The sequence below is a fragment of the Acomys russatus genome, chromosome 27 (assembly GCF_903995435.1).
Source record: "Acomys russatus chromosome 27, mAcoRus1.1, whole genome shotgun sequence".
Classification (NCBI taxonomy): domain Eukaryota; kingdom Metazoa; phylum Chordata; class Mammalia; order Rodentia; family Muridae; genus Acomys; species Acomys russatus.
Window position 1 is genome coordinate 57,035,762 of NC_067163.1, and position 13,687 is coordinate 57,049,448.

A 13,687-nucleotide genomic window follows, 5' to 3' on the forward strand; every position below is an offset into this window, starting at 1 on the left:
AGGCCTGGTTTAGTTGAGTGAGTGAGGGGCATTCCCAGACTACCCACAAACACCACCAGACACGCCTCCATCCCAGGAGTAGACGTGGCAAGGTAAACTGAGGCACGGCTCTGGGTGCATAGATAACAAGAATCTGTGAAAATTGAGACCCCCACATCTGGAGGTCCTGAACAGGAGACTCCTAGCCCACTCAGGTTTTCCACAGATCCTGCATGGGGGCCCATTTTAATTGGGGGTCCCACTGTGAAACCTCTACGGCAAGGTTATCATAGACCTGAAATGGGGACACAGTCCAAGCAGGAGGACTTCGCGCAAGACGGGTGGGCGTCCCCGTGGGAAATCTCACCTCTGGGAGCCCTTGCTCTGTGACAGTCTGTTGTCGTCCAGGCTACCCTCAAACTATGAACTTCTGATCCTCCTGTCTCAGGCTCACCGGTGCTGGGGTGACAGGCGTGTGCTGCCGCATCTAACTTTTGTCTCTCATGTTTGAGACAGGGTCTCAGCGTGTGACTCTGGCTGGCCTTGAACTCCTGGCAAGTCTCCTGCCTCAGCCTCCAGGGAGTCTACTGCGCAGGATGGTCCCTGCTTCTGCGAGCTTACCTGGGAGCAGCACCTGCCGGCATGGGTCGCAGCCGCGGTGAAATCGCTGGCCATGGCGTTCCCGCCCACACCGCGCCCCTCCAGCCCCGGCCCCGCAGCCGCTGCCCCCGCGCGTGGCGGCGCCCGTGTCCCGCAGCTCCAGCGCCGGCGGGGACAGAAGTGGCCGCTGCCCGAGGTGACCTGGGGCCCCTCCGCAGCTGCGTTTTATACTCTCGTAATGCCCTTCCCCGCCTCCCTGCGACACGCGGGCCACAGCTCCTGCCCGCACCTTTGTACGCGCAGCGCGCAGTTCACTCCGTTGTCCATTGCTCCTAAATGTCACCACCCAAGAGTTCCTGGTGACCTCCAGCCATGTTTATTTTTGCCCCCCATGTCCCCCAGCCTGTGTACCTAGCGAACTCAGAGCAATCCATCTGCCTCGGCCTTCCAAGTGTTGGGTTTAAAGGCATGAGAAGATTATTTCTTCTCGTCCTGTTTTGACCCCACTCCCCCTCCTAATGGACAGGGTCTAACAGGGTGGGGAGGAAGGGAGCGTTTATTGAGCACCTGCCATCTTGTAGGGCTTGGGTTAGGCCTGCCTCCCTAACAAAGACTTGGCGTCTGCGCCCCACTGTAGTGGGGCAGTAGAGCCAGCGACTTCCTCCCGACAAAGCGGTGACATCTAAGCCGGGCCTCTGAGGACCCAGCCGCAGGGCCACTATCTCCCAAGACCAGGTGGCCCTACGGGGGCTGCCGCGACTGAGGCTCCACAGTTGGTTCCCACTAGGCACCATCCTTGTCACGTGTCTCAGTGTTCCCCAAGTGCCTACAGCCCAACGGCTGCAGGGACCATGGTCATTCTGTTTGTCTGTAACCCCAGCCCCCCACCCCTCCAAGTCTGCCCCCAGATCCTCCCAAAGTGCCCTCACTTTTACTTCAGGACCAGCGAGTAGAATCTACCCAACAGCCCTGCTGTTCGGCAAGCCCATTTGCCTCAGGCCCTGCCTGCGAGGCTGAAGTGGCCTCACCTCTCTGAACCTTCGTTTGTCTGTATCTTTCTCGAGTCTGATAGATCCTGAAGAAAAGTCAGCTTATCAGTCCCTGTATCCAACAGGCCCTCAATGCTGTGCAGTGACCCCCCTCCCAGGGCCCCATCCACTCAAGAATCCTCAGTCTGGGCCATCCACCTCCTCCAGGGGGTGAGGTGGGATGCTCACCTTCTGTCCCCCTGTCATGTAAACAGAAATCCGGTTGGTGACTCCTGATTTACTTAAAAATGGTAAGGGCCCCCTGCTGTCACTCCCTGCCCTCCTGGGGCCTGAGACAGCCAAGAGGGCACTGGCCCTACGGTCCAGCCTCAGGGGGATGAGCGCCAGTCCTCTCAGCTCAGCTCCACCCAGGCTTGTAAGTCCAGAGGTCCGGCGGTCCAGAGTGGTGAGGCGCTTGCTGTGACCACCTGATGGCCAAGATTAAGCAGTCTGGTGAGCAGCAGGCCATCACCCGCAGTCTGACCCCGTGGTGGGCAGCCAGTGGCCTCGTGGGCTCCGGGTGGCTGCGACCGGGTGACCAGGCCCAGGCCAGGGCGGTGGCAGAGGGCATATGGCTTAGGCAATGAGGCTCGGCAGGGCCTGCAGGGAGGCGCCCAGAGCGTCCAGGCGGCTCTCCAGGGCGGCCAGGCGTGCCTCCAACTCCTCCTGCTGGGCCTGCAGCTCCGACACCACCTCATACGCAATGCTCTGTGCCTGCAGAGACGGGGAGAGACTGAGTGACAAAGGGAGGGACCAGGGATGGCTGAGGACAGAGGGTTAAGGGCACCAATCAGATCAAAGGGCAGCTGGGTGGCCAGCAGGGGGCGCCAGGGGCCGCAGTCCCACTGCAGGCGCAGCGCCCACCGCCAGGGGGTGCGCAAGCAGGGACGGCTCTGACTGAGCGAGTAACCTGCGGGATATAGGGACAGAAGATGGTCCGCAGGCTCCTCCTTTGGGCATCCACGCTCTTGCCCAGGCTATACCTCCCCTGTCCCCACTTGTCCAGAAACCAGTGTGTGACATTTGGAGACGTCTATAACTGTAGCCAGCCTTCAGACGTCTCAGAGCCCTCTCTGGTTTGGTTTTGTTTAATTGAGACATGGCATCACCATGTACCTTTGGCTTGCCTGGAACCCGGCTGACCTCAAACTCATAATTCTCTGCCTCGAGAGTGCTGGGATTAAAACTGTGCGCCTCCAGACCCAGTTAGGCTTTATATGTTTATATGTAATTATTAGACATAGACTCCGGGCCGTTCTTGAGTTCAAAGCTACCATCCTACCGTAGCCATGTGGGTACTGGAACTGACAACGTGAAATGAACCACTGTGACTTAGGCTAACATCCCTGAACTCTAGAGACAGACGCAGGAAGAGCTGAAGTTCTAGGTTGTACTTGGCTACATAGTAAATTCCAGGCCAGACTGGGCTTGGTGATACACTGTCTCAAAAACAGCAAAAAGAATGTAACATCTTCAGACAATATTACCGGGTAGGATGGGACTGCTGGAGGCCCTACCCAGAATCCCCAAGTGAAGGGCTGGGGGCGTGGCTCGGGGTGGAGCCTCTGCCTAGAATCCCCCAGTGAGGGGGTGGGGGCGTGGCTCAGGGGTGGAGCCTCTGCCTAGAATCCCCCAGTGAGGGGCTGGGGGCGTGGCTCAGGGGTGGAGCCCCTGCCTAGAATTCCCCCAGGGAGGGGCTGGGGGCGTGGCTCGGGGGTGGAGCCTCTGCCTAGGGTCCTTTGCTGTGTATTTAGTCATTACTGGCTCTCTATGTAGCCTAGGCTACATTTTTGACTGCCTGCATCAGCCTCTGGAGGAGCTAGAACCTCCAATGGCGCTCCCATGCCTGGAACATGAACTGTGAACTGAAACTGAAGAGCCACATGGCTGCAGTACGCATTTCCAGCCTCTTCTGATTAGACATTATCCCTGCGTTCCTGGGGGCCATGTCCTATGCCCCGTCCTGCCAGATGCTCACCTTGGCCAGGTCAGCCAGAGTGTTGGCTTGATCATTCACTTTCCCTTGTTCAATCTTCACACTGCGGAGCCTGTGGGGGTGGGGCAGGGGCAGGTTAGGCTCTGCTAGACCATAGGGCTGAAAGTGAGACACAATCCGGGCCCAGAGCAGGCCATTCCCAATAGCCTGGACACAGACCCACCCAGGGGACAGACACATTCTCTGCCCACTAGGGACGCAGCTGTGGCGTGCCCCTCCCCATGGGTGTCATGCACCTGCAGACTTCCTAGTCAACCCCAGACTTACTTCTGAGCCCTGGCAGGAGCCGGCAGAGCAGAGAAAAAGAAAAAGAGGGAAAGAAAAGAGTACAATGCAATGTTAACGTCATGTGGCAATGCTGAGTGTCCATCAGCACCAGCTGCCAGGTGACTCCTCAGCACCTGGCAGGGGCCTGCGCTGCTGAGGGCTGCAGCCTCAAGGGCAGGGATCTGGTCTCAAAAGCTGAGAGGCCAGCCCCTTAAGACACCTGTGTCTGCCCCATCACCCCAGGCACTTGCAGGCAGTCCTGGCTGGCTGCTCATCTCTGCCTCTGATCCCGCAGCCCCATGAGTGGCAGGTGCCAGGCACCTTTGCCTCCACGAGCAACTTGCTCAGCAATCACCCTGACCAGGAAACAGAGCCTGGTAAGGGTAGTGCTCTGGGGATTGATACCCTTGACAGGACAGAACCCGTGGCTGATCACATGTGGTGCCCTTGAACCCTGCAGCGCTGTTCCCCACAGAGAGGTTGCCATGGTGGGTTTCACTGTCTATGTCACGTCCTGTAGCTAACCGTTCCCCCCACTGCATGGTGTGGACCGCTTCCTGAGACCCCGTGTTCTGACCCTGGCGCCTCTTAGTGTCAGAGCATCACAGGCATTTAAAAGGGGGGGCGGTGGATAAGGCAGAGTGGCAGACACAGACAGACAGACAGACACAACTGACACATCCAGTACTGAGAGCCCCCTGAGGACCGAGGGCTGCAGCCTCTCACGCTGAGGAACACCATGGCTGAAGAGATTCAGACCCCCAATCAATCACACGTACCTCTGCATATTTTTCCCAGGGCTGTTCCTTTTTTTGTTTTATTTATTTGGTTTCCCAGGGGCTCAAGCCCTAGTTCCACTGTGGGGATTCTCTTCAGCCCCCCCTTACTTGTGACGCCCCCATCCCATCCCCCTGCCTCAGCTGGGCTTTGTACCCTCCTTGGTATGGCTACCCCTGGGAATCCTGTTCGTGCCTCCTGCTTCCTCTAGGCACTTACCCAAATGTTGTCTAGGGAGGGGCAATGGGGGTAAAGGGCCGTCAGACCACCGTGCCCCGGGGTACAGGGGGCACACACAGGGGTATCACCTCCCTAGAGACCACACCTCAGTCCCCAACCTCACATTTTCCTCTTGTGGGAGTTTTTCGGGCATTCTTGAACACGCCTTGGGGTTGGTACTGGGGCCCAGCCGCGTGGCTCCCTGGGAGCAGGTGCGCGGGGAAAGGGGCAGCGAGGGCGCTGGACTTACTGATGGATGGCCTGAAGGAACTTACGCTGGTGTTTCCGAACCCGGCCCTGGTCTGGCTTCTTCACTAGCCTGGTGTGTTTGTAGATGAGCCAGGTCTCCCTGAGAACGTTTGCAGCAGCGTTTTTGACCTAGGGAATCAATAAGATAACAGTTCCTGGGGGCTGAAGAGATGGCTCAGTGGTTAACAAGAGCAGGTCTGCTCTTCCAAAGGACCTGGGTTCAATCCCCAGCACCCACATGGCAGCTCACGCCTGTCTGTAACTCCAGGTGCTTAAAAACCCTCACACCGATGCACATAAAATAAAATAATAAAAGAAAAGAAAAGAACACTTCCTTAGGGTCATTATCAGAGGGTCGAAACTTCTGCTGATTTCTAGAAAGCTCTGGAAATCCACAAACTGCCTGTCTGGGAGTCTCTGCACTGTGGGCACAGAGGTGTGGTTGCAGCCCCATAGCTATTCAACATGGGTACTAATTGGTTCACATGAAAATGAAAAAATTCGCGACTCTGCACAAGCTATCTTCTGTAATAACTGTGGTTCTCAACCTGTGGGTTGCGACTGCTTTGGAGGTCAAATGATCCCTTCACAAGGGTCACCTAAGACCATTGGAAAACACAGCAAAATTACAGTTATAAAGTAGCAACAAAAAGAATTTTATGGTGGGGGCGGGGTCACCACAACATGAGGGACTATACTAAAGGGTTGCAGCATTGAGAAGGTTGAGAACCACGGTTTTACAGGGTTTTATATATGTAGCCCAGGCTAGCTTCAGACTCACTATGTAGCAGAGGCTGGCTCGAGTACTGGCATGACAGGCATGCACCACCATGCCTGGCTCATGTGGTGCTGGGAGCAAACACTGTGCTCTGTGCGTGGCAGGCAGCGCTCTGCAAACTGAGCCAGCCCCACATTCCTTTACATATGAAGAAACCAAGGCACAGAAAGGGCAGTGGGTACATGCTGAAGGGAACGGGGTGCGGTGGCGCACACCTATAAGCCCACCACTCAGGGAGGCAGAGACAAGGCGATCTCTGTGAATTCGAGGCCAGACTGGTCAGCAAGGGCTCCACAGAGAAACCCTGTCTTGTAAAACCAAATACTAAAAGCAACCAACCAACCAACAACAGCAAAAGACAACCTAAGAAAACTCTGAGGCATTTATGGTGTTGCCCTTAGCGGCTCAGTCCAGAGTAAACTGTGAAAACGGGGACACTGGGATGACCCACAGAAACAAGAGTGCGCCCTGCAGGGGCTGGCACACGGGGCCTCACCCGTTTGGTGAGCTGCGTGTCCATCATGAAGTTGTGAACGTGTTTCTCAGCCTTGGTGAGCTCCAACTTCCTGGCCACGACGGCCACCACGAGTGCAGTGCAGCCTGCTCCCTGTGTGTGGGGTGGGTGCGCGTCAGAATCCCAATGCCAGGCACACCCCACTCCAGGCAGCCCTCCCTGTGTCCTGGCCCCTCTGCGACACTGGGAGGGGGACACGAGAACTTATATAGGAAAGCAGGGGGAACTCTGCCACAGCAAAACAGGGCACCTCCAACACCTAAGGACATCAGGCTGGGGACGCGGGAGACAGGCGCTGAGGCCAGGCATAGTGGGTGCAGTGCAGAGACTGCCCTCACGAGCCTGTCTCCTTTCTTGTCGCGATTAGGGCCTTTAAGGACCCAGAAGCCTCTTTTGGGGAAAAGCCATATTGATAAGGTCAAAACGACTTGCTGGAAAATTCTGGAGGGAATGCTACAGGAAAAAGAGTGGGGTGTGTAGGGGGGGCCACGCAGAAGCACAAAGAAACACACACACGGCTATGGGTCACCCATGTCTGCCCCCCAAAATGTCAGTCCGGGAAGCCTCAGATTCAAGGAGAAAATGATGGAAATGAGAAAGCCCAAAGTGTGACTGTCTGTGCTCAGAAAGGGAAACAGAGTGACAGGAAAGGGGGCGGAGAGGAGAGAGCCGCAAGCCATGCAGCAGAGAGTGCCAGCTATGCAGGGAGCAGAAGCAGGGAGCCCAGTTAACCAGTTGCTGGGGGCGTGGTTCAGGGGTGGAGCCCTGCCTAGAATCCCCCAGTGAGGGGCTGGGGCGTGGCTCAGGGGTGGAGCCTCTGCTTGGAATCCCCCAGGGAGGGACGGGGCGTGGTTCAGGGGTGGAGCCCCTGCCTGGAATCCCCCAGTGAGGGGCCGGGGCATGGTTCAAGCTGGTGGTTAGAATTTTTTGGAAGAAGTCATAATTTTTTATTTTTTGTTTTTTTAAGACAAGGCTTCTCTGTGTAGCCTTGGATGTCCTGGATTCACTTTGTAGACCAGGCTGGCCTCGAACTCACAGTCATCTGCATGCCACTGCCTCCCGAGTGCTGGATCAAAGGTGTGCGCCACCACGCCCAGTTTAGGAGCCATACTTTTAAAGCTGTATCCACTAACTGGGAGGTGGTGGGGCACTCGGGAGTCTCGGAAAAACAAAAACAAAAACAAAACAAAACAAAAAAGCTGTGTTCATTGAGGCACTATGTTAGGGAATGTAGTTTCGTATTCCCTCCAGGGTTCAGCTCAGGGCCCTGGGCCAGTGGGCCAGTGAATTAGCCACAATGCCACGAAGCCGTTTAGGGAGAAAGGAATTGTGAGCTGGGCCTGGCAAGGTCCAGCTGAGGTCAGGGTGTTGTGAAAAAAAAATTTTTTTTTCAGATTATACATATAAGTGGTCTAGTTTTGTTTGTTTAAAGATTTACTTATTTTATTTATTGCATATGAGTGCTTTATCTGCAGAAGAGGGTATCAGATCACATTATAGATGGTTGTGAGCCACCATGTGGTTGCTGGGAATTGAACTCAGGACCTCTGGAAGAGCAGGCGGCGCTCTTAACCACTGAGCCATCTCTCCAACCTGGAAACCTTTTTATATTAGTTTAATTTTGTTCTGAGATAACATCTCATGTGGTAGCAGCCCAAAGCGGCCTGGAAGCTGCCATCCTCCTGTCTCAGCTTCTCAAGTTCTGGGAATACAGGTGTGTGCTAGCATGCCTGACAGATGATCCTGTTTTTTGCAAAAATATTGTGCTTCAACAAGAAAGGTGAGCCGGGTGGTGGTGGCACACGCCTTTAATCCCAGCACGCAGAGGCTAAGGCGGGAGGAGCTCTGTGAGTTTAGGGCCAGCTAAGGGTACATAGTGACACTGTCTCAAACAACTAAACAAAAGACAATTGTATCTCAAATCAGGGGGGAAAAGAGCCTGATGTCCCAAGTGGACCGCAGGCACCAACAGTGAGAGCACTGAGGGCTTTTCTGCATGGCTTCGAGTGTCACTACAGACAACCCTTAGAGGCACCAGTGAGCCACGCGGGCTCCCCTGAAATCAGATGTGGGGTCAGCTGGGACCTCTAGGCATGGGCATGGCACCCCCAGAATCCATTAGACAAATGCTTGCCGTTAGAGCAAGGCGTGAGCACTCACCATGATGCCTGTGAGCAGACACACGCCCTTCCCACAGTAGGTGTGTGGCACCATGTCCCCATAGCCAATGGACAAGAAGGTGATGGAGATGAGCCACATCGCTCCCAGGAAGTTGCTGGTCACTTCCTGCTTGTCATGGTACCTGGTGTCGGAGTGGGGGGACAAACAGGGCTCAGTCATTCCACGCTGTCCTCACCGTCATCATTCACCACAGCCCTAGGGGTAAGGACAGGACTCTGGGGCATGTGTTTCCCTGGATGCTGAGGTGATGAAGGCCTGAGTGCAGGCTGGGATGGGGGCCCCTGCTCTCCGTTGCCATGGTCCTTCCCTGACACCTGTGTTGTGACTGCCATGACAGTACCGAGGGTGACCTAAAGGCACAGCCACATAGCCAGGACGAGCATGTAGAGCAGACACACTACGAACAGTTTCCCACACCACAGCCAGTGAGGCCTGACGAAAGCGGACTGAGGGTGACAGTGGTGGCTGGCATGTCAGGAGAGCAGAGGGATGCTGGAGGTGGCAGGCGGGGTACAAGAGGCACATGCAGTCCTCAGCCTGAGGCCTTGGGTGTGGGAAGGAGAGGGCGCTGGCTTTCCTTCCAGCAGAGCTGGATTTTGGCTTTGTGGGAAAGGCAGCCTGAGGCCTCACCTACTTGAGCTGTGGAGACCGAGCCCTCTGACCGGGTGGGGGTGGGGCCAAGACAACTCAGGCAGTGGAGAAGGGCCTTACCCACAATCCTAACTTTTCAGACATGCTTTTGCAGTTATTTTGCTTGTTATGGCTTTTCGAGACAGGGTTTCTCTGTGTAGCCTTGGCTGTCCTGGACTCACTTTATAGACCAGGCTGGCCTCTAAATCACAGCGATCCTCCTGCCTCTGCCTCCCAAGTGCTGGTATTAAAGGCGTGCACCATCACTGCCTGGCATGCAGTTATTTTTTTAATCTTGATTTTTTTGGGGGGGGGTGGGGGAGACTGGGCATCGTGTAGCCCAGGCTAGCCTCAAGCTTGCTATGTAGTCAAGGATAACCTTGACCTCCGATCCTCCTACCTCCATCTCCCCAGTGCTGGGATGACAGGTGTCATCCCTATGCCAGACTATGGCTACAGGGTGCTTTGGGGTGACCCAGGTGCAGAGATGGGGACATGCAGGGGCAGGGCTGTGGCAGGCAAGGCCAGATGACGAGCAGCCCTCTCCTGGGCTCCCATCTCAGAGGGGAGCTGCAAGGAGGGTCCTGAGGTCCCCACTTTGACCAGTAGCAGTGGGCACAACAGACCCCTAGAGGGACGGGAAGATGCAGAGGGCATGGCTCTCTCACCAAGGCCTTTCCTGACTAGGGAGAGGGCGGATGGCCCTCACTGTCACCAAGGCACTCCCGTGTCAATGAGGCCCAGCTATATCTGCCTCTGGTCATCACTGGAGGCCCCAGGCAAGTCCTACGATTCCTGAGGACCCTGGTCTCCTCCTCTGAGGTGTCAGGGGGTGATGACAACATTCCCTCCCTCACTCTACACCCCCAGCCAGGCCCATGGGTGACCTGAGACTCTTGGCCTCTAGAGCTGACACAGACCCTGGACTCTGGGTGTCCCTTCCTCCTAGCCAGGCCCATTCTGGTGGCCAGCTCCTTGCCCCCCCAGGGGAAGGTAGCTGGGTGGTTGGGTCCCGAGGGAGGTGGTGGGGAGGAGGGGTTGGAGGCAGCTGTGCTGAGGGTGGGTCTGGAAGCCAGAGATGGGGGAGGGGAGAGTTAACATTAAACTTGAGCCTGTACCTGGTGGCTCTAGCCCCGAGTTCTACCCCAGCCCCCCAGAAACTGAGGACACAGGCAGGGACAGACACCGTAGCCAGGCAGAGATGCTGAGGTCCTCCCTGCGGGCTCCTGTGGGCTCACGGGAGGACAGAAAGGCTGTCTGGGAATGAGCAGAGTGAGGTGGGGACCTGGGGTCTGGGTTCAAGGACAGGAGGGTGGCAGCAGCGGCGGTCAGCAGTCACCTCTCGCACACGCGCACTGTCCAGGCAGCGACGATCCAGGAGGAGATGCTGAAGACCAGCAGCACGGTGCCGGGGCAGATGGTCATGAGCGTCTTGGTGACAAAGCGTGTGTTGAAGGTGACGCGGTTGAGGGCCCCGATGCTACGGCTGGAGGCGTCGGTGAAGATGCGGCTGTGTAGAAGCATCACCCGAGCCAGCAGGTAGAGGCGCAGGAACATGGGGATGGAGAGGAGCACGTCCAGGTCCGCCTCGGCTGCCGACGGTGCCAGCGAGAAGGCCAGCCGCGCTGTCCATGTGAAGCGGTAGTGGCCGGGCACCGGGTGGATGGCGCACACGGCCAGCTCCAGCGAGATCAGGGACATGCGCTCCCACGTCATGGCGATGCGCCAGTCGTCAGCACCATTGTCCACCAGGAACAGCTGCAGGGACGTGTGTGAGGGTGGCTGAGTGGGTCCCCTGGGCATACGGCCACCCCGCAGTGGGAGCCCTGGCCTGGGCCTCAGACCCACCTGCCTCAGGATTTTAGACAAAGATTATTTCTATTTGTGTGCTTTGGAGAGAGGGACTCATGTAGCCCAGGCTAGCCCTGAGCGCCTATGTAGCCAAGGATGACCCTGAAGTCCGCTGAATGTTTGATGATTGGTGTAAAACACCCCATCTGCCTGGTTTTGTTTTCTTTGTTGTTTGTTTTTATCTTTTTCAGAGATGGTCTTATTATGCAGCTCAGGCTGGCCTTAGACTATCAGCAATCCTCCTGCCTCAGCCTCTCAAATGCTAGGCTGATGGGATGGGGTATGTGCCATGTAGGACACTTGGTTTCTCAGTTTCATCCATAACTCAAAGCCAACCAAAAGCACTTGTCAGCAGGCCTGAGGACCTGGGTTCAAGTCCTGGAACCCAAAGAAACGACCTCCACATGTGTGCATACACAAAATAAAAAGGAGAAAAAGGAGGTGTCGGGAGCTGGGCTCTGCGCGGGAGTGCTTGCCTACTTGTCTTGGGTCTGATATCTGGGACCGCAGTGGACATCTTTTCCAGTTTTAATTTTTATCCTGCCCTGGATGGAGGCATGGCCTGACCCTGTCTCCTGATACAGCAGTGATGGCAGTCCCCAGGCAGCCTCCCTGTCATCAGGAGGGGAGCCCTCCACACACACATTCTGCAGGGTGATGCCTCCTCCATGGCCCACCCACCAGCCAGTGTTTGTCTTAGCAACTCCTCCATTCTGGAACCTTCTAGGCAATGCAGACCTACACCTGTGGCTTTGGGCGCCCCTCAGCTTCTATCGCTGCACCCAGAGGCCCTCCCCAGCGCTGGGTCACACCTCCACAGGGGTGAGTACCAACCTGGATCTCTCGGGCGTGGTAGAGGATGACAAGACCAAGCAAGATGACAGTGGACAGGCTGATGAGGCATTTCAGGGCAAACGAGTACAGTGACTCCTGCACACAGAGAAGGAACGCTGCAGGTCCCCAGCACTGCCACCCAGACACCAGCTAAGTCGGGGTCAGCCGCTGCCCAAACAGGGGCTGGCCCTGTGGCTTTCTCCACCCCAAGTCTTAGCTCCTAAGACTCCCATGCAGGGACAGAAAATGTCTTCTTGTCACACACCCCTGTGGCTCTCTGCGTTGCATGCCTCCTCCTCCTCCTCCCTATTTCCCTCCCCCTCCTCCCCTTCCTCCCACTCCTCCTCCTCTTCTTCCTCCTCTTTCCCCCTCCTGCACCCCTCGCCCTTGCCTGTGGGGCTCGGCTGAGACCCCAAGCCCAGGCTGAGCAGATGGAGGAGGCCTACCTTAGTGTACACACCCCAGGACAGCTCTGTTTCTGTCACCATGACAACGATCCCAAACATGCCGAAGATGAGTGCATAGTCACTGAGTCGTTTGCGTTTCTCGAAGAGGGCCCTCCGGTGGCCCAGGCGGTGGCTGACCATCGAGGACTTCCCTGAGCCCAGCCCGGCCTCCTCTTCTTCTTCCTCTTCTTCCTCCTGCTCCTGGGGGTGGCCCCTGGAGCCAGCAGGGGACAGCCGGGCAGGCTGACCCTCGGCCACCATCTGCAGGCCTGGGCCTTGGGCGAGCTGCAGGGGACGGCCTGCCTCGGGGTCCACGGACTCCCAGCCCAGAGGCGGCCCCACACTGCCATTGTGGCTGCGGCTACTCATGGCCTCCTGTCTCCCTGGGCTGGTCTTGCAGCAGGCCTGTGGGGGCCCGGCATGGCTCAGCAGTGCGGCTCCTGGACAGACCTGTGCAGACAGAAAAGACTGAACATTACCACGGCCATTCCAGAACATTCCAAGGCTCCAGAGAATCCAGACAGCATTGAGCATCTGGAAAGAGCTCAAGTCAGTATATAGCTTCTCCTGCTCCCAAGCCCCATCTCTGACCTCACAGACACCGGCAGGCCCCAGAACCGCCCCAGCTGGTCCACGAGTGCCCCCCCTCCACCTTCCAGCTGCTGTACAGGCAGCAGGTGACGGCATGGTCTGTGGGGTCAGCAAGGCACAATGCACCCGTGCATGATTCAGCTGCCCAACGCACGTGTTAAGCGCAGGCCAGGAGCTGCCATGTTTGTCCCCCTGAGATGGCCTCCTCCTGGGCAGCCTGGATTAGCAGAGGGAATCCACCCTCGTGGTGACTAGGCCTGGACTCACCCTGCATTTTGAGCCTCCAGTTAAAAGGACTGTCTGGTGCCCCAGGCACAAGGGGGAAATCCCGTTCTGGGTTTATAAAGAGTCAAGCCGAGGGAGGTCGGGGCAGCCTGCTGGGTTCTCAGCCAGCACCTTGCCAAGCAGTGGCTCAGGGCAGGACCTGCGACTATGAGATGGAACCTGCCTGACTGTGCTCCTGAGAGGCTGTAATGTGGGGACACCGGGCTGGTGACTAACCAATGCCGTCCTTCACCTGGGCTGGGACACCAACTCAGCCCATTCCCTTCCAGTGTCCTCTGTGGTTTTATTTATTTACTTTAGAGACAGGTTCTCAGTCTATAGCCCAGGTTGTTAGCCTTGAGTTTGTGACACACACCGCGTGCTGGGATGACAGGTGTGAGTCACCAGGCCAAGTGTGGTGATTCACAGCTATCACGTAAGCAAGCGGTGAGGCTGAGGCAGGGCACGCTGAACTTCAGGACC

General features: G+C 56.7%; 2 protein-coding genes across 2 annotated transcripts; both read right to left on the reverse strand.

The window, feature by feature from the left end:
* Positions 1-1,848: 1,848 nt before the first annotated feature.
* Positions 1,849-3,935, reverse strand: LOC127209928 (small conductance calcium-activated potassium channel protein 1-like). The gene is made up of 2 exons (XM_051169572.1): positions 3,586-3,935; positions 1,849-2,321 (listed from the first exon to the last, which is right to left on the reverse strand). Exons 1-2 carry the CDS (start codon positions 3,781-3,783, stop codon positions 2,184-2,186), a joined length of 336 nt encoding a protein of 111 aa, XP_051025529.1. The 5' UTR covers positions 3,784-3,935; the 3' UTR covers positions 1,849-2,183.
* A 663-nt stretch (positions 3,936-4,598) lies between these two features.
* Positions 4,599-12,858, reverse strand: Kcnn1 (potassium calcium-activated channel subfamily N member 1). The gene is made up of 6 exons (XM_051169564.1): positions 12,350-12,858; positions 11,904-11,999; positions 10,558-10,976; positions 8,568-8,709; positions 6,390-6,500; positions 4,599-5,244 (listed from the first exon to the last, which is right to left on the reverse strand). Exons 1-6 carry the CDS (start codon positions 12,845-12,847, stop codon positions 5,113-5,115), a joined length of 1,398 nt encoding a protein of 465 aa, XP_051025521.1. The 5' UTR covers positions 12,848-12,858; the 3' UTR covers positions 4,599-5,112.
* Between the last annotated feature and the right edge of the window lie 829 nt (positions 12,859-13,687).

What these genes read in the sequence shown, in the direction of transcription:
- LOC127209928 (XM_051169572.1), bottom strand. Translation starts at nt 3,783, where the DNA reads ATGTGTCTGTCCCCTGGGTGGGTCTGTGTCCAGGCTATTGGGAATGGC. An exon ending in CTCTGGCTGACCTGGCCAAG is followed by an intron (nt 2,322 to 3,585) that starts GTGAGCATCTGG and finishes CCGTCTCTGCAG; the next exon opens with GCACAGAGCATTGCGTATGA.
- Kcnn1 (XM_051169564.1), bottom strand. Translation starts at nt 12,847, where the DNA reads ATGTTCTGGAATGGCCGTGGTAATGTTCAGTCTTTTCTGTCTGCACAG. An exon ending in CCTGGGGTGTGTACACTAAG is followed by an intron (nt 12,000 to 12,349) that starts GTAGGCCTCCTC and finishes CTCTGTGTGCAG; the next exon opens with GAGTCACTGTACTCGTTTGC. An exon ending in GTCTGCTCACAGGCATCATG is followed by an intron (nt 6,501 to 8,567) that starts GTGAGTGCTCAC and finishes CCCCACACACAG; the next exon opens with GGAGCAGGCTGCACTGCACT.